This window comes from Sabethes cyaneus, chromosome 3 (assembly GCF_943734655.1).
Source record: "Sabethes cyaneus chromosome 3, idSabCyanKW18_F2, whole genome shotgun sequence".
In the NCBI taxonomy this organism is placed as follows: Eukaryota; Metazoa; Arthropoda; class Insecta; order Diptera; family Culicidae; genus Sabethes; species Sabethes cyaneus.
This window is the reverse complement of record NC_071355.1, coordinates 166,290,879-166,315,147: the sequence shown is the minus strand read 5'-3', so window position 1 is coordinate 166,315,147 and position 24,269 is coordinate 166,290,879. Positions and strand designations below refer to the sequence as shown.

General features: G+C 37.9%; 1 protein-coding gene across 2 annotated transcripts in view; it reads left to right on the top strand.

Annotated features, from left to right (window-relative positions):
* Nucleotides 1–24,269, top strand: part of LOC128741841 (activating transcription factor of chaperone) — a 38,371-nt gene that overhangs the window by 4,698 nt on the left and 9,404 nt on the right. Inside the window, exon 1 of one of the 2 annotated variants that reach the window (XM_053837933.1) lies at nucleotides 15,393–16,512. The exons of the other annotated variant lie outside the window; for it this stretch is intronic. Coding sequence (XP_053693908.1) covers nucleotides 16,500–16,512 — 13 coding nt within the window. The 5' untranslated portion in view covers nucleotides 15,393–16,499. Of the gene's footprint in view, nucleotides 1–15,392; nucleotides 16,513–24,269 lie in introns of those variants that run through there. 2 annotated transcript variants of the gene reach the window in all.

The following is a 24,269-nucleotide window of genomic DNA, read 5'->3' as shown; positions in this document are numbered from 1 at the left end:
GGGGCGATCGTCGTCGTCAACAGCATAGAGCCGGGGTGGTTCGTGCTGTTTCAAACAGTCGTCATCGTTCAACTCGATCTTGAGTTACTCGTCCCCAATTTCTCAGGTCGCCAGGCGTCTCAGAGATGTCGCAAGTGAATTTAGACCTGGTCGAGCTATATCACACGTAGGACTCCTCTGTTCTGGGTGCCGGTGGGGTTGTTGTATCCCAAATCCATAAAATCTACCGGTCTAATGAGGGTTTTGTACGTTGTTAGCTTCGTACGCGGCTTGTGCCTGTTGATCGCAGCGTTTTGCGAAGGCTCGATTTCCTGCTTGAATGCGCTGGATCTGCTTACTAATGTTATTATCCGCGACCAGAAGCGATCCTAGATACACGAACTCATCTACCACTTGGAGGTCTGGTGGAGGTCCGTGAAAAGCGCACGTTCATCTTCTTTGAGTCTCTACCATTTATGTATTTGGTCTTTGGCGCATTTATTTCCAGCCCAATCCTCATTGCCTCCACTTTTAGCTTTACGTAGAAATAATCCGCCGTTGCGCAGTTTCTGGCTATAATATTGAAGTCATCTGCGGTGCTAAGAAATTAACAATTTGTTGTCAATAAATCTTTTATTTTGAGCATAAAAATTATTTTTGAAATATCAAAAATCAATGACGCATGTTTGAACAAAACATACTGAATTTTGCATAAATAAATCTGTATCTCGTACGCGTAGCGCATGTTAAAAATTTCCCAAAATGGATATGGACTAGTGCGGTCTAACCGCAAGTACCGAAACCGGTAATACTGGCCAATTTTTTTTGAATACCAATATACCGGTTGTAAAAGGGCAAAAAATTTGTATTTTTCTTCTTTCGGGTATTTCATTAAAAATTCGCTTCAAAAATATGTCGGCTCCAATGTCAGAAAATAACTGACATTGAAAAACAGTTTGCAATTAGTGCTGAAAAGATTTTTAAAATTGAATTGAGCGATGAAAAGTTTGAAGCGGTCAATCAAATAATTGTAGCATTTGAATTTGTTTAGGCTGCTCTGAAGCATCTTCGCTGGAAATTTGCCTCATTGTATGAGGTGGACATAATGCTTCAATCCATGTTGGAACAACTTGATATTCAATTATCGTTGTCGAATTATTCAAAGCTGTCAATGAACGAATTGTGGGGAAACAATCGAAATACGAGGACCTTTTGGTTTTCTGCATCAATTGTGCCTTCAAAGGATCTGTAAGTAAGGACTTTGAAATATTTTTCAACTCTTCGAGAGTTACTTTAAAAACAAACAAGTTGACGAAATGCGCCTTACACTAGTGGGATTGATAACTGAAAAGTTCCGGTACCTGCGAATGACGAAGAAGATGACGGTATTATTGATTCAGCCTGCCGATGATCGAAGAACTCGAGAAGACTGCGTACTCATACTCATGTACTCATTCTCCTAACATTGAATTCAGTGAAAACACCAGGAACTTTGAAAACAATCAAAAGTGAATTTTTCTTTTTAAGAAGGGATAGAAGAAAAATGCTTGACCATAATGTTTAACCAACTTGGAACCATTCATCAAATTTCGATGGAAGCGAAAAGAACTTTATCAATTGCTGGAAGTTTTTCCAATAAAATCCGTTCTGGAAGCATAGTTTGAATTCAGCTTTGCTAAGCTGCAATCTGAAAGTTATAACTTGAAAAATAAAGTCTTGCATTTACAAGAGAACACCAACATTTTTTTAACTCGAAAGTTTTAAAAATAGCAGTATTTGCTGTATTAAGGGGGCTAAATTTTTTTTAAATCATTATTTTTTTTACCTTTGTTATACTATATAACAAAGGTTTAGAAATTGGTCGAAAAACACGAAATCGATCCGAGGCCCGGAGGGCCGAATCACATATACCAATCGATAGAGTTCGACGAACTGAGCAATGTCTGTGTGTGTATGTATGTGTGTATATGTGTATGTGTGTGTGTGCAGCTAATTTTCTATCGCCTGTTTTTCGAAGGTGGCTGCACCGATTTGACCGCTATGAACAGCTGTTAGACTGTTGTTCGCGGCCAGCTGTTAGAGTACAGGACAGTTACGGAGCTAGTGCAAAATTCCTGCTAACTATCTAGCAGCACTGCCTAGCTGAGATTCGAACATTCGACGACTTGCTTGTTAAACCAGCATCATATCTTAAAGCTAACTGGGCGCAAATTTGTTAAAAAAAAAGAGCTAATAAAATTTATAAAGCGCAAACTGACTATTTTCAGTTGTTTTTATCATTGTATATTTCGTGAATAACCTAATATAAGTTATTTTTTCTAAATTTTTAAGTCACTTTTTGGTCATTATTATTCAAATTTTGGTCACTAAAGTCACTATTTTTAGTTGGCCAGGTCGCTTCTAGCCCTGTAATTGGATATTTAGATCAACACTCAAAATAATTTTCACGTTGAAATTACGGGAAAAGTTATGTGAATTTTTTCCACCCTACTTTTCCCGTACTATTTACGTGAATTTAATTTAGTTTGCATTAGTATGCGTGCATTTACGTGGAAATCAGATAGATGTTATTGTATTTTCCTATAATGTTCAACTGAAAGTCACGTAACTCCCTGTAGAGAAATTTACGTGATTTTTCATATGGAAAGGACGTGTGGATTATTCTGCGTGAAAAATTCTGGATAGAAAATTTGCTTATTTTGTACGGAAAGTGGCATAAAAAGGCCATACCAGCAAATTTTGCGTCTAGATAATTCAAGACTTCCGCACCGAGATCGGACTGTTACTGGAACGAGGACTAATCAAACTGAACCAAGATCAGCTTTTGAAAATTTACTACGTTGTTCAACCTGAACGGGTCAGAACCCGGCCTTTAGTTTTTATTCTCATGTCGATCATTAGTGAAAACCTACGCTTAATGCGTATTCGAATGAAAGACCATATCAGCTTCAAAATTCTGATTTAGTCTAACAAATCAGTCATATCTTCGAAATTCCACTGCGAGCAGAGGATCGATAGAGTCGCAAACCCGAAGTTTTCCTGAATATCAGAAGCTGGCTGGAAGTAGGTCGAATAAAAGATCGAAGGTCAGGTTCTAAATAATACGATGATGCTGCGATGTTCGATGAGTCGTTTGGCCTCGAAAGTTTTTATATTTATGACGAAGTGTTTCCTGTTCCTCAAATTTTGATAACAAATCGAAATAGCTGCTCAGACAAATCGGACTTTGTGTCAGAAAATATCTTCAAATTATTTTCTAAACTAAAGACCAACCTTTATGTTTATTGTTTTGCATATTTAAATGTTTGAAGCGGATATATACCCATTCATTACATGTAATCTAACAGGCAAGACGGCTCTCCCACATCCCTTTGGCAACCAGCCAAACCAGATAAACCAGCAGACTATTTCTTTTTTTTCGAAAAGATATCTTGCAAATGTTATTTAGCTTGATTCTTTAATTTCGATGTGCGTTCAATCAATCAATCAATCAATTCGAATTCGAATCAATTTTAATTTTGCACATAGAAATTTTGCAAAAAAGGTGAATTTGAATTAAAAAGAAAAATTGAATTCATTAGGAAATGATAATTCAAGAGTAAACAACCAATTAAACCAAACAAACCCTTTGATACGTGAAATTAAGGAGATATTTTGCGTCTGGAATTTTTCGAAATACACCTGGAAAAACCTGGAAAAGTCAGGGAATTTTATTTTCGCTAGATAATCGACACCCTGTATTAATAGGTGAGTTTTTGGTCCACCTTTCCTTAAATCTATTATTCACCAAGAGTTATATCCCATAGTCAGGGATGCCACATATAATTCTGTGTTTTTGTTGGAAAAATCTGGCCATCTGTACAGCGAGGAAAAATATCTGTGCAAAAATCTTTCTATAGCATACCCTCTAGAGGTTACATTGAGTTGTATATATTTGGCAAATACAGCCAGAACTCGTTAACTGGGGCACGACTATCGAGTCGTGTTGGTTAATTGGGCTGACTGACAGTTTCCTGAGGGGTACGCCAATTATTTTTGTCTCTGATTTTGAAAACTTTCGTTACTCGGAAATCGGAATATTGAAAACCAGGTTAAGTTTAAAATTGGAGTAAGTAAACAAAACCACCAATTAGCGAATCTTTGCTGTACATATTTTTTAGAAAGTTCTGTCTAATACAAATATATCATTCAAATTCGTCAATTCGAGCAACATGTGTTGAGGGCCTATTTAAAAATGTATTAGTCGAAATAATCAGATTTAAAAGCTAATGAATATAATTCCAAATCGCATTTGGAAACGGTTTTAAAAATAAATAATTTATATTATGTACTCGAACCACCATAGAAGCAAATATGAATATTATTAAATTTTCATGACAGAAAAAGATACAAGCGATGAAAAAATCAGTTTTTGATATACCCCCGGGCAACCAGGAATATCTCCGGTGTACACTGGCTACTGCGAATCGCGAAATATTTTGAATAAAACTGGTAAAATTCCCCGTCGAGTGCAATTGATTTCATCTAAACATGTCCTATTTTGTAGAAGTTATGGTCGTTTGAATTTATTCAAAATTTTGCCTGTCCCGATCAGTATGACTAACCCTAACGTCTTATGACAAGGCCTGCGTAGCATAAATTCTCTATCCTGATCTGCCACGGAACGATGGCAGTTGGTCTCCAGTTCCGCGGGCACCCAGTGCTCGCCACTTTTGCCACTTCGCTCGTTCGCGTCCGACATGTCCTGCCCAACGAATCCGTCCAAATTTTACCACTTTCTGAATACTGGGTTCGCCGCAGAGACGCGCGAGCTCGTGATTCATTCTTCACACAGCACTGGATCCCATCCATCGTAGCCATGATAAGTCTAGTAAGCTTACCCGGAAAGCCGTTTTCGTCCAAAATTTTTCATAGCTCTTGTTGGTTTACGCTATCATATGCGGCTTTGAAATCGATGAACAGGTGGTGCGTGGGGACTTGGAATTCGCGGCACTTCTGGAGAATCTGTCGCAGGGTGAAGATTTGGTCCGTTGTAGACCGACCCTCCATGAAGCCGGCCTGGTAACTTCCCACAAATCTATTGGCTATTGGCGATAGGCGATGAAAGATAACTTGGGACAGCACTTTGTAGGCGGCATTCAGGATAGTGATTGCTCGGTAGTTCTCGTAATCTAGCTTAGTACCTTTCTTGTAGATAGGGCAGATAACCCCGTCTTTCCACTCCTCCGGTAGTAGTTCCGTATCCCAAATCTTGACAATCAGTTGATGCAGACAGCCGGCCAACTTGTCCGGGCCCATTTTAATAAGTTCCGCTCCAATGCCATCCTTTCCCGTTGCTTTGTTGTACTTCAGTCGCTGGATGGCTTCTTTAACTTCCCTTATCGATGAGGGTGGCACATCTTCGTTGCTTGCTACACCAACGTGGTCACTTCCTCCGCTATTATGGTCTTCCGCCTGCACGCCATTCAGGAGTTCATCGTAGTGCTGCTTCTTCCTTTCGATCACCGCACGGTCGTCAGTCAAGATACCTCCATCTTTATCTCTGCACATTTCGGCCCGCGGCACGAAGCTGTTGCGAGATCCGTTGAGTCTCTGATAGAACTTTCGTGTGTCGTGAAAGCGGTACAGCTGTTCGAGTTCTTCGCACTCCTTCTCCTCTTGGCGGTGCTTCTTCTCCTTGCAGAGTCGGGTTTGCTGCCTCCGCTTCTGTTTGTATCGTTCCACATTCTGACGGGTGACTCTACGTAGCATTTGTACACGCGCTGCGTTCTTCTCAGCCAATATCTGCTGGCATTCCTCGTCAAACCATTCGTTACGACGTCCTCCGCTACGCTGATAATGGCTGTTTTCACGGCATTCCAACAGTCCTCAAGAGGGGTTTCATCCAGCTCACCCACTTGCGGCAGCGCGGTTTCGAGAGATAACGCGTTGTATTCGGCGACCTTCGGTTGCTTCAGTCGCGCTAGATTATACCGTGGCGGACGCCGGTATCGTATGTTGTTTACAACAGATAGTTTTTGACGTATCCTTACCATCACTAGGTAGTGATCCGAATCAATGTTAACGCCTGGATAGGTTCTGATGTCGATAATGTCTGAAAAGTGCCGACCATCTATCAGGTCGATTTGTGATTCTGTCTGGTTGGGTGATCTCCAGGTGTACCGATGGTAGAGGTTATGCTGGAAGAAGGGACTACGTATGGCCATGTTCTTGGAGGCGGCGAAGTTGACAAGTCTTAGGCCGTTTTCGTTCGTTTGCGGGTGAGCGCTGAACCGTCCAATCACCGATTTGAATTCCTCCTCTTGACCAACCTGAGCATTACAGTCCCCGATGATAATTTGGCATCATGTCTTGGGCAGCGGTCGTATTCAGGCTCCAACTGCGCGTAGAATTCGCCTTTGTCATCATCGGTACTTCCGAGGTGAGGGCTGCCCAAGTAACAAATTCAATTTTAAGGTGCACTTGAAGAGGTTTCCAGCATTTGCCTCTTAAAACCGAACATAAAACTTGTAATTCTACAAATCTGCGATAAAACAGTCATAAAACCCTTTTAAAACTGGGGAGGCCCACACTAAAGACGGTTCGCAAGAATATTTCCAAAGACTTTGTTAAAACTTGTATTTCTTATCGATGTGTATTTATAGTGACTTCCAAGAGTCGGTTGAAACTAAAAGAAAACCACCACAAATGTTGATAATTTTATGGTTGTCTTCTCAAAGAACACTTGCAAGACAACCGCTTTTTACAGCTTTAATTTTTTAACCCTTTATAAGGCAGTGGCAACTATATTGCCACCAACAAACATTTTTGCCTTTCTACTATATAAATATATAGTATAAAGGTATAGAAATCACTTGGAAAACCGGAAATGGAAAGAAGGTCCTGCGGGCCGAATGTTATATACCATTCGACTCAGTTTCGAAAACTGAGCATTTTCTGTGTGTGTGTATGTATGTGTGTGTGTGTGTGTGTGTGTGTGTGTGTGTGTGTGTGTGTGTGTGTGTGTGTATGTGTGTGTGTGTGTATGTGACGCTTTTAATCTCACTCACTTTTCTCGGAGATGGCTGGACCGATTTTAATGTTCTTAGTGTCAAATGAAAGGTCTAGGTGTCCCATTGGTCGCTATTGAATTTCATACTGATCGGACTTTTAGTTCAAAAGTTATGTATAAAAATACGAAAAATATGGGACTTCATTATCTCATAGGTCCCTTAACCGATTTGAACAAAATTGATTGCATATGAAAGAGGAGCCTTGCAAACCCTTAACTTCCAAATTTCATGACGATTGGACTTGAAGTTTGAAAGTTACATAAAGAAATGTGAAAAAATAGTATTTAAAACATATTTATGTAACATATAAGCATTAATTTAATGAAAAACATCACACATTTTATGATTATTTGAAAATTACTGCTGAGATCTATCAAACGAAACCGAGTTATTTAAAATCGGACGCTTCATTCAAAAGTTATTCAAACTTTAACACTTAAGCACCGTATATTAAACCGTTAAAACGTGTGAAATCAAAACATATCAATCAAATGTTGATTGTATTCAATGTATGAGATGTGTGTGATGTATGTGTGTATGTATGTATGTATGTATGTATGTATGTATGTATGTATGTATGTATGTATGTATGTATGTATGTATGTATGTATGTATGTATGTATGTATGTATGTATGTATGTATGTATGTATGTATGTATGTATGTATGTATGTATGTATGTATGTATGTATGTATGTATGTATATATGTATGTATGTATGTATGTATGTATGTATGTATGTATGTATGTATGTATGTATGTGTGTATGTATGTATGTATGTATGTGATGACAATTTGCAATTTTAAAATTTGCAATGAAATTCAAGAAAAGTGAGAAACATGTCAATTGTCTGAAGTTTTTGAAGCCTCTTAGTGGAATACGAACTCTGAAATTAAAGAAAAGAAAAAACTTTTACCGACTAAATTCCACTACCGTCATCCGGGGCGAGATTGTGCCAAAAAAGTATATATTTTTGTTCTTTAGCTCAGTATACACACAATTTAGGAACTAAGTTGATTTCGAAGCTGTCAATATATACTAAATTGTTCAATTAACAACTACCGTAGATATGGTCTAGTTACAATGAAACCTAATTTTACTGGAAGTGCATCAACTTTGGCACAATCTCACCCCTTCTAGGGGGTGACATTGTGCCAAAAACATAAAGTTAGGCTAAAAACCTAAACAGTGAACATTAGCATGTTTATAAACAATACACATGAAGATCAGTATAAAGTAGTTCACATGGGGTCGTCCATGAACTAAGTGGACTATTAGGGGCAGGGGGCCGGCCAAAAACAATGCATCATACAAAAAATATGAACGAAAATAACCCGGAGTGGTCTGAAATAACTAAAAATGAGTTCGTAGTCAATGGAGAGCCTTTATATAGCCAGTAGCGTTTCTAGGGTTAACAAGGGGGAGATATATGAAGGGATGTATCCTAAGGAAGCATACCTATTTGATTATTTAACAAAAGTAACCATTACTTCGTTCAAGAACCCGCGGCCGCAGAACTTGTGGCCTATCCTACCCCCCTTCCCCCTCCTTAAAACTTGCAGTTTATACACGGTATAATATATTCGTCTTATATTAGAGTGTTTATTCAAAGTATCTGAAATTTCTAGAGAAAAAGTAAAAATTAGTTTAAATTATTCAGCAGACATATGATGCAGTTTGCTCCAAAATGGATGATGCCATCTAATCTGTCAAAATATTGTGCTCAATAGTAAAGAATGTGAGTGTGCTGGTGTATACTGACGTATTTTTGTTGTGTATGTGAAATCCACAAATTGGATCGATCATTATGGCTTGGCACAATCTCACCCCCGTGAAGCTCGAAAAGTACAAAGTTTCGAAAAATATTATTTTCGTAATCAAAACTTATCCAACGCATAATAACCTTTCAAAACATTGTAAATGATTAGTTTATATACCTTCAAGATAGCAAGTTGATGCGATTTCTTGTTTGGGTTGGTTTATGCGGGACATTTTTTACAAGCGTTATTTCCACGTATTTTTGATCGCGAATTTTGAAACCCTGTTTAGGCTAAATAGTTTGCTAATATTATCTGTGTTCCCTTCTAAGTTATGAATAAATATGTTATGTTCATCATCATTTTGAATTTAAGTCACCAGTTTCTACAGATATAATAAATTTTCACAAATAAACATTTTTGGTTTTTGGCACAATCTCACCCCCGTGGCCCAATGTCACCCCGGATGGCGGTATTTAATATTTATTCGCGACAGATACGTATACGCTTTGAAATAAGACACTGATGAAGCCTGCACGTCGTAGGTGAACTATGTATCTGTTGCAAATAAATATTAAATAGTGGGATTCAATCGAAAAGTTTTTTCTTTTCTTTGATTTCAGATTTCAATTGTCATTTTCTTCACTTGCTGTTACTCACAATTGTACAAGAAAAGCAAAAAGCGAAGAATAGCAGTTAATTTAAGCATGTAGGTATAGTGGTGTATAGAATCAAAAATACTAGTGAGTTGATTTTTCCAAATAAATTTGTACAAATTCCAAACAAATTCTGCGCATCAATAGATGCTCTTTTCAATCAATAGATACTAGAGCTTAGAAATGTTATATGAAAAATAGGAAGTAAACGTTGCACGGTAGAAATTTTGTAAGATTTGTTTTCGTTAGTGATATTTTAAAGGACAGATGTCTTATGTCATGTATCATGTTTTAATAAATAAATCAAAAAAAGACAAGCACTGGGAATCATATCGATCGTATTTCCCATTCTCAAGCATGTTTATGGCGCAGCTTTGGCACTATTTTTCGACCTCATCTTGTTTTCCTAACCCTCTAACATTGTAAAAACGATGCGATCAAGCTAATGGCTATCTTTTCATGAAAGTACATTACAAAGAAGCTTAAGTTTTGATTTTCATGCAAAAATAATTATCTGAAGGAGCGCTAGCTAAGAAATAGTTCCATTTCTCGTTTTCATATCTAATGCTCTATTCAGTAATTTTTTTCTAATTCAGATATATTGCAAAATTGAAGCCAAGCAAACCGATAGTAAAATTTTGAGATCAATCATTTTGTTGTAGATATCCTTTTTCTTCAAAAGCGAAATATAATAATAATTTTTCTGAACTCTTGTTTTTCAAAGATGCTAACTTTTGAATGCATGGTATTAATATCAAAAAATCTGCTATGAACAAATACTTCATATTGTCAATTCAAAACAAGTTTCGTATGGGGCTCTGAAGCCCGAAAGTTAAGGCCGTCTGTAGACCCGTTAGCGGGTTAATTTCTAATTTTCTATACATATTCATTCAAGTCTGTAAAAATTATCTTTTGTGTTTACATTATTTTTCTATAAATATTATAAAACTAAATAAGGTGTTCATCAAGTAACATAAATGACGCTTACATGTATTTACGCACCCAAGGAAAGAAAATATAATTATTCTACACAATACGTTGTGAATTTTACTGGCAAATAAGGATTTTGAGGAATACGGAACGGATAATTAAAAATATAGTCTAATATAACATCTATACATCTACAATTAAGTTCCTGAGAAATTAAATAATGATTATTGTGGCAGTAGAAAGGCTAGCACGCCGCTAGGTGGATTAATTCAGGTTTTTATTTTGCTTCTATAATTATATTGGTGTCATTATAGACACAAAACAAATATTTTTCGTTGGTGGCAAAATAATTGCCACGGCCTTATAAAGGGTTAAATCGACTAAAAGCTGTTAGAGAAAAAAGCATTCACAGATATTGCTTTTCCAAAATGGATAATAAAAGGATAATGGTAATAAAAGCAGCTACTTTGTTGCCCATAAATTAGAAATTTTTCATGTCACGCTCAGTTTGTCGATGTTTTTTGACATGACAGTTAGAAAATTTTAACGCGCTGGTTATTTTCGTTAGATTATTGAAAAATTTAATTAATAAAAAATATTCAATAATTTCTTGAAGAAGCTGATAAACACCAGATTTATAACAAATTGCGGAAAGAAGTCTTTTATATGTCCGAACATTTATTTGAAAAGATAAAATCACTTATGGTATTGCATAACAACATATTTCGAAACGCCCTTATGGATTTGGTTACAATTTCCAAAGTTAATAAAACAGTCTTGTTCGCCATTTTTCAATGGTTTTATCTAAATCAACCAGAAAGCACCGATTAGACTAACATTTTTTGCACAAGACTAAGAAAATTTTTCCAAGAGGTCGATAAGTTCATCTATACTTATTGTATTCTTGAAGCAGACAAGTTGTGCTTGAATAAGAATTGTTTGAATTATTTAAGGGCACCAAATTTTTTGCAAGATTATCATTCTAGTATAAACAAAGAAAACGTCAACAAAGTGTAAGTGTCGATGTAAGATGTTGTTTGTGCTGGAGGTTCATATGCTACCATACTTCCAGTTTAATATTTTCAAAGTACAGCAGTCATGTTGATTACCAATATAAATTGATTTTAAAAATTTAAAGAGGACTGCACGACAGTTCCATGCGTAAAGTTTAATCTATAAAATTTTTATATACTTTGTCGTTATTGCCGTTTTTAAAAAAATATGCTTCAACTGCTTCAACCCTTTCGAACATTTTCCAAACAAAGATACCGACCTAATGACCTCTATATTCAGTTTAAAAAATACGAACAACTCTAGAGGAAACCCGTACCGCCTCCGGCAAAACACAATCGAACCAAATTTTTCTAATTACATGCAAATCTACCATTGATGTATCATCACCGGCACTGCCCTTCCCCTGTTCAATTGGAAATCTTCATTGTTTCGTAACTTCGCAGATTGTTTATATAAAAGAGTTTTCAAAATACTGGACAGATTTTTGCTTAATTTTCGTGTAAAAGATCCATATTTGTTCAATTTTATCCAAGTTCAGACGCCCATTTTGACAGATTAGTTGTTTACGCCAGAATGTTCTTTCTTAAGAGTATGATTTCTCTTTCAAGAATATACGATTTTAAGAGGGCTTTATGGCAGTATTGGTAAGATAAACCAATCTTGCCTAAGAAGGTTATAAATTTTTGTCAAAACTATTGCTAAGTTTTAAGGAGCGTCGTTTTTGAGCAGGAATCAAGTATCCTTTAAAACCGTTTATGAGATGAATTACACTTTTTGATATTTCAGTTTTATGGGTGTTTCTTCAAGTCTCCTTCAATCATACTTCAGGAATGGTAATCAAATAAGATAACATTCACTTGAGGAAAAACATCATAAAATCTGATAGATTTCGCAATGCTCTGATAAAACTACTATAAGAAATGAATAAGACCAATTTGCTATTGGTTTGTTTCTTGGGTGTGCACGTTAATTATGCTTATATTGAAGAATCGGCCCTTGATTCTTAATCTGCACATTCGGGGGTTGATCGGCCACCATCCGATCCCCCGCTTCTGCATCTCGCCCATCACTATAAAAGCTGTGCCCAGCTCGTGTGTATTGCCGCAGCTCTGGTAGATGGTATGACCATCTCTATACGTACGTACCATCGTTCCAGCATACCTCCTGCAGCGCTACGATGTCGAACTTGCGGCTCCTCATTTCTTTAGAAACCACGTGGGTACTTCCGAGGAAATTTAGAGACCGACAGTTCCATGTTCGTAATTTCCAATCGTTAGTCCGTTTTCGTCGCCTGGGTCTTTGCCGATTGTTCCGATTAGAGTTATTATTATTACTTACGGAGTCCATTGCTTTGATTTTTTAGTGGTTCAGGCTTGCAAAGCCCGCAACCAACCCCACAGTATCGCCGGAGGGTCAACGTAGCTCGAAGGAGCCCTTCTCCCCTGTCAGCATACGACCTTGGTTTCCACCGGGGTTGGTTACCCGATCTCCACCGAGATTGCTCGTATCCCGGCTGGTACCACGAGGAGCTAGGGGTAGGAGTTGCTAGGTAAGAGGCTGTGGGGTCAATTTTATGCCCAGTGCACAAGGCACCGATGGTACGCATTACCAAGCCGTTTACCATTATTTTGATCAAATAAGTGGTTTTTAAGACTTTTTGAAAAACAGGTGTCATTTTTAAATACGCACTTTCAAAAAGCTACTCTTGACGAAAAAAATTATGTATATAGAAAAATGAATACTTGTGTGGTATTCAACATATCAGCAGAATTTTATTCCAATCAAATATAGTCAGTATTTTAAGCTGGGACGCTTGGATTTGGATTTACAGGATCTAGTGTCATGTATAGTTTGAGCTAGGGAGGAAACCGTCCATAAATCTGAATGATTGATGGTCAATATCATACCTCTGACCGGTTTTGACCAGATTCGACGCAACTGTATTTTTCCGCTAAGCCAATCAGAGTGCGTGATATTGATAAGAGATAACGATAAAGTGAGATCGAGTAGAAAATGCCTCATTTGGAGGTGTGACGTAAGTTTTTGATAGTTATGAATTTTAAAATTTTACTTATTCTTCAAGAAAATACAAAAAAAGCTTCTGAAATATTATTTCTGAATATTACAAAAAAAAAAGTTCCAATTTTTAAATTTTATCCATCCTTTACTAAATCTATTTCTATAATAAATCACTGGCAGATAATAATTTCATTTTTAATCGATTTTTGATGGTCACGATACCGCCTCTGCAATGGGTTGTTAAAAATTAACTGTTCTATGAGGAAAATGCGGCCATTCACTTCCGAGTGATTGTATACCCAAGCTTAAAAATTCAGTAAGGTCAAGGTTGACAACCGTATCGATACTGAAATTTTCCGTTCTCGTTACAAGCTTTTCGCACAACAAAGAACGCGAATGTTAATCAACTGTAAATAAACCTATTTGCGTTAAATAAATAAATGATAACAAAACTGTTAGTTTTCTTTAAAACCGGTTCTTCGGGTATGCCCGGTGGTTAATTCCAACAAGCTAGGTATAACAGCTAACTTGCGTCGTATGAGCCTAAGTATGCAAAACAAAGCATGAAGAAATTTCCGTAGTTCACTAGCGAAAAATCCTGTATGAGCGAAGCTGCCTGTTTGTAGCGGTCGCTATCAGAATATGACCGTAGCTCATTGATTAATAGTTGACCGCAATGGAAATGTTTTTCTTAGTGACTCGACCTCGTTTCACTTTCCAGTTGTAGCACAGCATGTGTCGAGTAGGTACATATAATACACTCCGGTCGCACTAATGTGACGACAAAGCGTCAAATGTGACTTGGCAAACTAGCCTATGTTCCAAATCCCGGCTTAGTCCTAGTAGTGGGATGGCTAACAAAGCAGCTAAAATTTTAGAATAAAAAACACCAGTCAACTAATGGTTACCCGTAGCTATATGACCCGCCTTTTTCTAATGATTCTAAACCAAATGTGGAGTTTGTAGTACATATGTAGCTACTGGATTGAATTTATCAAATTTTCTTTTAGTATTATGAAATCGAATAACAGGTAATTTAAAATGGATATTTATCTCAACAATTTTGAAAATTTATTGGAATACAGAAAAATTTCTGTAGATTCTGCAATGCTCTGTTCGAACGAGAACCGCTCGTAAATATATGTAAAGAACGACAAGACCATTTTACATGCGAAATAGAGCAGACTGGTGTTAAAGGATCAACTGGGCATGAGCAAGTATCACGCTAATATTTAATTTGAACCCGCACAGTGCTGTGTTGACTGCAATATCCGATTGCTTAGAGACTGGTTATACTGCCTCGGTCGCCTTTTCTTAAAACCCGGAAACATAATTGATCGTTTATGAATCGACGGAAATTTTGCTTGTTGTTGCTCGTTGATGACACGATAAAAGTTAGCTCGACTAGAGCAAATAGATGAAATGAGTGCTATTTATAGTTTAATTGAAAAAAAAAATAGTCGAACCGAAGTGCAAATACGGATTGTCTACCTAAGCTAGGCTAAGCTAATTGAAAAAAATTCGTCTAATTTCAATATCTAATTTGCACATAGAAATTAGAATACGTAAAAACTATTAGGATTTCGCTCTAAGGAAACTCGTCACCATTTAACTGTCCGCTAAGTTCACTACGCTGATTCATCCGTGGGTCCCTGCCCTGCCTCTGATGAAGTATTCTTTTTGAACATCCCCCTGCGATTGGGAACGGGCATACACGCATACAATCGATGATAAGCAAATGATTAAACCGGCTCGCGACTGTCGAACTGGACCTGCCAGTGTTAGTGATGAACGTAGAGCTTAATGGTTTTTGTCTGCGCAAACAAGTGGTCTGGCTGCTAGACTGCTCTTGATATTTATTATTAATAAGCTATGAATTAGTGACGGTCGACTAGTAAACCGCGTTCGCTGGCGGAACTTGTCTTGGTGAATAAGTTGTAGCTTTTTCGTCTTACGAAGAGCTTGAAACCGGGCTTGTGAAAAAGGTTTCCTCAGTCTACAACTTCGTGTCGTGGCAAACGTGTCTTTTCGGTTAAGCTAGCAACGCAGTGTTGACTTGTGTGATAGTGCCTGTTGCTGAAGCGTACAACTGCGAAGCGCTATCGAAGGAGTGTTATGATATTTGGGCCCTGTCAAGGTCTCATCGTAGGACTCTTGATGTGAATTTCATTCAATTGGTGTGAATGCTACCTGTGAGCATGATCGTCGCATTTGCTTATCGTTACACCTGGAATCGCGAGATTGTCTTCAACTCACAAAAGCTGGTTAAAAGACGGCCAAAAGTTGCTGCTTGATAGCTGTGGAGTATTTTCTTCAGGAGAATATTGCAGCTGTGGATACTTCGGCAAAGTTGGGAGTAAGGACATCGTTGGATAAGAAAAATCCATACGGAATTGATTTACTGCTTGACGTACCAGAGAGAGGATTAAGCAACACTGAATTCCATTTTGGCTTCAGATAAAATCTGAGAGAATTTAAATTTAATCTGTGATTTGAAATTGCTGTGTTATACCAAGAAGAGTTCTGTTATTCAGTAAATTTTAATGCGTAATGTTTTTAAAAAGTAACTCGAAATAGCATTGCGCGCGAATAGTTTCAGCCTGTCGATACTCTCTCTCTCTTTATATATTGTTATATTTTTATTGCAAATATTACATTCTACGAACTATATTACTACACGTATCGAAAGGACTTCTGAAAAAATAACAAATATTAGTGAATGTTGGAGTCGCTCATGCTAATAGTGGTTTAGGAAAATCGACTGTCGATTGCCATAATTCGAATTTTTACAGACTATCATATTATTATAAGTGTTATTTCATTTCCCTGACGTCAGGCCTAAAAATTTTTATACAACAATAAGGCTTTAATGTGCTAGGCGACTGTAACCGCGCGAGTAATAGCAGTAGATTCACAGCCAATACACTAAAAGCAAACTCTTGTATAGCTGAAACAGACTTCTGTTCGTGTATCGGTGAGCTCAAGCTAATAAATAATTTAACGAATAAGTAACAAGCACTACGCAGCAGAAAACCGAGCTCGCAACAGAAAATACTCCCAGCGCAAGAGCAACAACTGTCGTAACCTGCACAATGAATGCTTACGGTTAGTATATGTATTATGTTTCAGGTGTGCCGTAGCTTCGGGGTTTACTTTTTGGGGAAGTTGAAAACCTTTCTTAAACAAATTTGGACTACGTTAACATTTTTTTACTTCATACATTCTAAAGACAGTCATGCGTCGCAAACTCTATTCATTTGTCATTGAACAATTTAAAATGTCAACTTGTTGATCGATGCCTCAAGGATTACGGAGAATATTAATTTGAGTTCAATGGCATAGCACAGCAGATCTACGGTTGTTGATAACAGCGAGTTGCTTGCATTAAATGAAGAAAGCGGAATTGGATGAAAATTACTTACTTACTTTACTTTTTTGGCAACACTTGTCGGTCTTAGGCTGCCACTCTCCAATCGCTCCTAACACCCGCTGTTCTAGCACCCTCGTCAACAGCGCTCATCCAACAGGTCTGCCCCGAAGTCGGCGGTCTCTGTCGGGTTCTCTGCTGAATATTGTTTGCGTTTATCTCTCATCCGGCATCCTTGCTACGTTACAAGCCTACTGTAATCTGCTGTTTTATTTATTTATTTATTTGTTACTTCAATTGGGTTTAACAAAAATTTCATTGCTACCTATTCGAAACATAAAAGAGGCGTATTATTAATAGATTTTTTTGTTAAATATTTTTTGGAAACTATCAGAATTTGAAAAATCTCTAGAGAGCTACGTTAGAGTGGGAAAATGGTGTATGAAATTGCCAACATCGAATAATGTTTACAGCCACCATAGCAATTTGACCGACCACCTTACTACAATTGCGGTAATCAATTTAGTTTAAGTCGCAGTTTTGGTATGTTTCTTTTGTTTGCTAGTTATTTTTCGTCCCTTTACTTTCTATTTCTCAGTTGGCTTCTACTTCCATTAGAGTAAGAAGGGGTAAAAGTGGGATTCAATAATTTATCGGTGCAGATTCCACTTAAATTGACTACATTGGCAAGGATGAGTGACTACTTTGATAGCTTTTTTTCATGTGTGGACTCATCACTGCGACCAGTATAGTTGATCTATTTTGATATCGCCCGGGTGTTTGCTGTATAACCTGCACTGCATATCTTTTTGCTATAATCGCTATTATTAAATTTTATGCGTGCTTGTGTGTATTGGGGTTTACCCTTCCTTCAAAGCTTGATCTACTTTATCCATTTATTACTCGCTGCCAGTACTATCCCATATTATAGCCGTCCCTGGCGAGGACTCATTCGTACCTCTGACCAGTACACTTGACTATAGAAGAGACATTTGCACTGTCAAGAGGCTTCAGAGGGTAAATATAGCATTCAGCATGAAGGAAGGGTAAATGAGGGGCCTGAGAATGAACCAATGCTAAAGTCACTTGACAAGGAATGGCTTGATTTTACTAAGATTCGAACCCACGACCGCTCGCTTGTCAAAGCAGACTCGATAACCTTGCGGCTACGGAGCCCCCCACTTTGATAGCTTGAATCGATCGTCAACATTTGTTGTTTAAGAAGCATAGTTTCTGAGTTATGGGTAAATGTTATTTTAGAGCGGTTTTGATGTAATATTTCCTTATACGGCAAATACGATATCAACAAGAGGATATAACTTGTCGAAAAATTGTAGCAGCGTTTTACATCGCTCACATATTTCTTTTTAAAATGTTGTGAGAACATTGTACAAAATATCTTTCGTTTTGTCCATAATTTGCTCAAATCCCGCCAAGCGTCTAACGGGGCAAAAGTGCGATTCACGGGCGGGGCAAAAGTGCGATTCATGGACGAAGCCAAAATGCATAGGTAATTATATACCGGCGTAGGAACTATTATAGATACTAGAAATGGAAGATCTGCAGGATACTGTGTGCTCTTCAGATGCTGGCCGAAGCAAAACAGTGTCATCCGCTGGTGATACAAAAAATAAACGTTTGGTAAAGTTTCGATCTGGCGGAGGCTGCAGTACACCAGCGGAAAATAAAAAAGGTGCAAATTGAGAATATTCCTTTTTGAAACTTGTCGCAGATTGGAGATATTATGATTTTGTAAGCTACTGTTGTGCCAATTTCGTAGATTTAAGCTTCGCCCTTTTGCCCCGCTAGTGCCGTAAAAGTGCGATTCGGCACTTGATCAGAAAAATGAAGAATTTATTTTGCATAACACTATTACCCCAGATGATTTATAGTTGAATGTGAAGATATTGAGTTATTGCATCAATATGAAATATATTTTACTGTTGTGCTTCTTTATATCACATGAAAATTGATGACAACTTCAAACGTCGCACTTATGCCCAACCCTACTGTATTGGTAATGATCGTAAAAGGTAGAATATTTAACACAAATTCTAAATTTTCACCAAATGAAAGTGATTTTTATGAACAAAAGCGTTTCACTTCTGCAAATGACGTACATTCTTACCAATGTAGTTGAAAGGAATACAGTGGTAACCCGATTTTGTCACTCCCCGATTTTATCACTCCCCGATTTTATCACTCCCCGATTTTGTCTCCCCGATTTTGTCACGTTTTTGACCCGATTTTGTCACGTTTTTTACCCGATTTTGTCACGTTTTTGATTTATCAAAAGCTTAGTTTGAAAATCATTTTGAAACATGTCAAATGTGTTGAAACACTGTGAAAAGAACTGTGTTGATTATCGTGGAGTTTTCACAAAAGTTGTTTCTTATCTCCACAACTATAATAGCTAGAAGGTCACTTTCTTTGACAAAGTTCTTTATAATCATCTTCTCAAAAATTTTGTAGAACATTGTTTTGCTCTATCTCTTACTGCTTGAAAAATAAATTTTCTATCTTACTTTTAGGGGGGTTAATCAAAGAATCGTTCATACTAAAAGAAAGAGTTTTTTACGCTATGAAATTTCTATGAGCATAGTTAACCACTATAATCAACCATTTCGGCGCAATTAAAAAACGCGTGTTTTCATACCTGAGGGACTACTGTGAACAGGTGACAAATGTCCACAGAGAGGTAGATGGAAGTGCGAAATGTCCTAAAAGTGATCAGAATGAAATATATGTAGTTCGTTCTAAGTTATCTGCAAAAAAATAGAAATTGAAAAAATACCCGATTTTGTCACTGTTCCGTTTTTGTCACCCCTAAATTCATCATGGGGGTGACAAAATCGGGTCATTACTGTAGTGTAAAAATAAGTGTAAAATTTCGACAGAAATATTTCCATGTGGTTTGCATCTTCAAAAAGAAAGATTACACATTCGAAAAGTACAAAAAACTGCCAATTACATATGCGATATTTAACGTTGTCGAAATATCGCAACACTGTTTGAACCTGCGTGCTGCCCTAAGCAACTTATCCTTTGGTAAAAGAGAAACAGTCGATATCCACCAGATCGGATGGAATAGCGTAGAGAAAGTCCCTGGGAGGGTTGTTAGGATAAGCAACGCCGAAAACTGATCCGAAATGATGCGCAAAAAATACCGCATAGCAGTACACTGAAGTCGCTTTTTACGCGACTATTTTTACGCGGTTTTCGGAATTTACGCGGTTTTCAGAATTTTCGCGGATGCGCTCAAAACGTCTATTTTATCGCGTAGTGTTGAAATCCACATAATTTTTTTACGCGAAATTTTGTTTTTTACGCGGTTTTCGGAATTTACGCGGTTTTTTTACGCGGTTTTGATTTACGCGGGACGTATCCTGCGCGTAAAAAGCGACTTGAGTGTATTAGTCGAGTCTGTTGAATTTTGGAGTAAAACAGTCGATGGCTATCCATTCTGCTTATGTTTTGATTTTACAAACCACCAGAATATTTTTAGATTGCACCGCAAAAAGATACGCTAGCCATGTTCCTATGTTTTCCTAACATAGGCAACGTATCTTTGACGATTGTATGTACGAAAAGCGTAGTATGCAATACCGTATTGTAGCTTCAATTAACGACACCGTGACCGCGAATATCTTCGAAGCGCAAAAGAACGCTTCCAAATTACGTAGCTTGCCACTTGACTTTGGCAGAGGTGCAAGCAGCCTGTAAATTGTTTAGAATCAAGTTGAATCGACAGACTGAGTCGTCAACATCAGTGCACTCAAAAGATCAATCAAATACTGCCAGGCTCTGTGTCAACGCAGAAGAGTCGATCTTCTTATAGTTGAATGAAGCGGGATGCACATTATTTTCGATATAACAATTAAGATCTGGTTGGATGGTGGTTATCCAATGACACAAGTGAGTAGACAGCAGCGGAAATAGAACACGACATGCCGTCACTAACAAAAACCAGCCCATAAAAGCAGCGAAACTACCCTTTTTGAATATTATCTTTCGAATATCTTCGAGATATAGCCTTGGTTTGGAATTATAAATTGTATATTACGAAGCCAGCAACACTGGTTCGAAAAATACCGACGACTCTATGTCCCAGACTGCGACGGCTTTCTTGCCTTCTTTAACCCCTCTAAGGTCTACATCATTTTTAGCACCGCAAAATTCACTAAAAGGGCCGTAACTTTTTTATCTTTCAATATTTTTTCACCAAATTTGGGAATTTTGCCGAAAATATTTTCAATTTTCATAATATCTATAGATAATGGGCATATGTCATATGGTCCCGGAGTTATTCCGGAGTTCCTTCGGGGACCGAGATATGGCTTTTTTAGATAAAGTTGCCAAATATCTAAAATTTGTTTGAAATCTGTTGTTTTTTGTAAACATATCATCGACTGTGGACATATCAGTTACTTTGCCGCAGTTAGGAGCACTGGTGCGCGCCATCCGGATCCGGGGGGACACTATAAATCCGGAACCGGTTCCCGTAACGGAACATTTCAGCATCAGTAAAGCATGTCGTGTCGCATATCAAAAAACATCAGCATTCGACAAAATAGCGATTGGTGATCATCTCATGTTTCTCAGAGGCCATATGACCGATTCCAGGTCCCGGACAAGTTCCTCTGAAATCCGTTCCGTGCTTGAATCAGAAAAGATACCCTCCCCGGACCCGGAACCGGTCATACGACCTCTGACAGACATGAGATGATCACCAATCGCTATTTTGTCGAATGCTGATGTTTTTTGATATGCGAAACGACATGCTTTACTGACGCTGAAATGTCCCGGCCATATCTCGGTCCCCCAAGGAACTCCGGAATAACTCCGGGACCAGATGACATAAGGCCATTATCTATAGATATTATGAAAATAGAAAATATTTTCGGCAAAATTCCCAAATGTGGTGAAAAAATAGTGAAAAATAAAAAAGTTATTGCCATTTTAGTAAATTTTGCGGTGCTAAAAATGATGTAGACATTAGAGGGGTTAATCACGATTGTAATTGTGTGAAAATAATTCTTGTATAATGACACACGACATATAAATCAGTCACTTTCAATCTCATTTTCGCACACTACACGTTTTTGCATATGGAACAGTTATGCTTTTTTGGGCAGTACAATATTTGGTAAATTTCGTGGTTCATGCACCTGCGCCACATTCATAATATGCCGACAAGTATGGATCGCAGAATCTTACACTCAAAAACACCAAGAGCTCGTCGGTCGCTTACTTTCAACGTCCGTGCTTCGTGGCCGTAGAGTACTACTGGGAGAATTAGTATCTTATAGAGTGCGTGTTTCGTACAGAGTTGCAAGCTATGGGACCTCAGTTGGCTCGCTATCCACCTTTTTACTTCACGGTTCACATCGTTGTCACATGTAACTACCGTACCAAGGTAAACAAATTCGTCGACCACTTCAAAAGTATCTCCGTCTATCACCACCGCAGTTCCAACATTCGAAGGGTGACAACGTTCTATTCATCTAATGACACCCGGTATTCTGACGCTTGATTTTGAACCATCAAGGGTAGCCTAATCAGCTTTGTTGGAAAACCATGTTCAAGCATAGTTCGCCACAGCCCATTTCGTTTAACTGAATGATACGCCGCCTTGAAGTCTGCCCAAGTTGAAGTCTGCCCAGAATTTGGGAGGTTACCTGAGGAGAGTAATACCTCGGTAAATGCTGAGACGGTACTGTCAAATTAATCAAAATTGAGCCAAAGTGATCTAACCATCCCTGCTCAACAGTATAAGTTGCGATGCCTAATTTCGCAGACAGGTCTGCCGTCTTGGGTATAGTTGACGAGGCATAGTGTTTCATAAGTCAGCCGCCTGCTACAGATTAGTCGCTGTTGTACGCCGCCCCTAACCTAGGATACAGCCGGGTACCTGGTAAGGGAACGACGATTCACCGTGCAGTGGAATCACCGTCAAGCGCCGCCCCCAACCTGAGGACAGGCGCTCGTATTCCGGTTCGTACCACAAGGAAGTAAGGACTGGTAGGCACAAGGAAGTAGGATTGAAGACCACTGCGTGGTGTATTTCATGTGTACGCGTCATCCAGCTATTTACCAGCCATAGAAAACAAAAAAAAATACAACAATCTTTTTTCTTCTTTTTCTTTTTTCTCAATCTGTGTTTCGTTTGCAAAAGCTTAAAAGTTATAAGTCTTTTCCATGCGTCTACCAACAAAACAAAAAAAGGTTGTTCCAATACGTTAATTAGTTTCCGAGAACACAGTTTGAAAATCCTGTTTTTAAAAGAGCGGCGTTTGATTACGACGAATTTGTTCCATGCGGCACTGGAATATTTATGTGTATTATCACTTTCAATCCATTTCTTTCCAGTTTTTCAAAACTTTTAGTTGTTGTTATTAAGGGGATATTGGTCAAAAATAATTATATGACCTCAGTTGTGGCAATGTACAATACCTCTCCATTCCATACTGATGTTCCCAGACCTAAAAAGAAGGTGGTGCACCGACCTTTCAACAGCAAGTTTTGGACAGAAAATTACCAAACAATCGTAGAATAGCGGATGTTTTCTACGTAATTAATTTTGTTATGGCAAATATTCCGGTCGATTATGGTTACAACTACAGAGTTCCACTGTTAGGATTTTTTTACATTAAATTTTATAGAAGAGATGGAATATGTTCGAGTCTGGACCCAACCGTGAAACTTGGATTTGAAATCAAATTGAACTCAAGATTTTGGATTAGAATTCGGACTTGACATTTTGTCAAGTGACATATGACAGTCATGACAGTCAAGAAGGTCGATTTCCAAAATCAAATATATTTTCTTCATTTATAACGAGCGGATTTCAACAAGTAGTGGATGCTAGCTATTGATTACTGATTATTTTTAAGGGTACAAATCTTAATCTCATCATTGATGTTGCTGGCGACTCCTGTTTATTTTAGACGTGCGATTTTTGCTTTTATGTTTTTAATTTGTTTTGCCAATATGTATAGTTCATGTTCAAATGCCCCTCGGTAACGAATAGTGAAGTGCAATACTTTTTATGAATGATATTTTTAAAATTTTATATTTTAGGTATTTCTAAATGAAGCTGGTATTTATAACGAATAGAAGTACTTGCATTTTAAATAAAGCCATACAACCATAAGGGGAGTACTTACCTGCTTGCATTCATATTCAAACAAAATCAGCGTATTCAGAAAGTGCTGTTGCAAATGGCACGCCTGTCAATTGCACACGTTCTGCTCGTAGGGTAGCTTCACTTTTGAAATCCAATTATTTCGCGGATCGCGGAGTCGTAGTAGAATCCTTTTGCTGTTACTCTGTTTGCTTACGCGTTTCCACCGTCAGAAACAGACGCCTCGGCAGCGACCTCTTTCCCAATTGGTTATCAACAGGAGTTCGTCTTTCTTGTGGAGTGCTTAAACGTCAAAAGAGATGGCAATAATACATGGAAACAGAATTTTCTTGTGGTTGCACCATTGTAAAG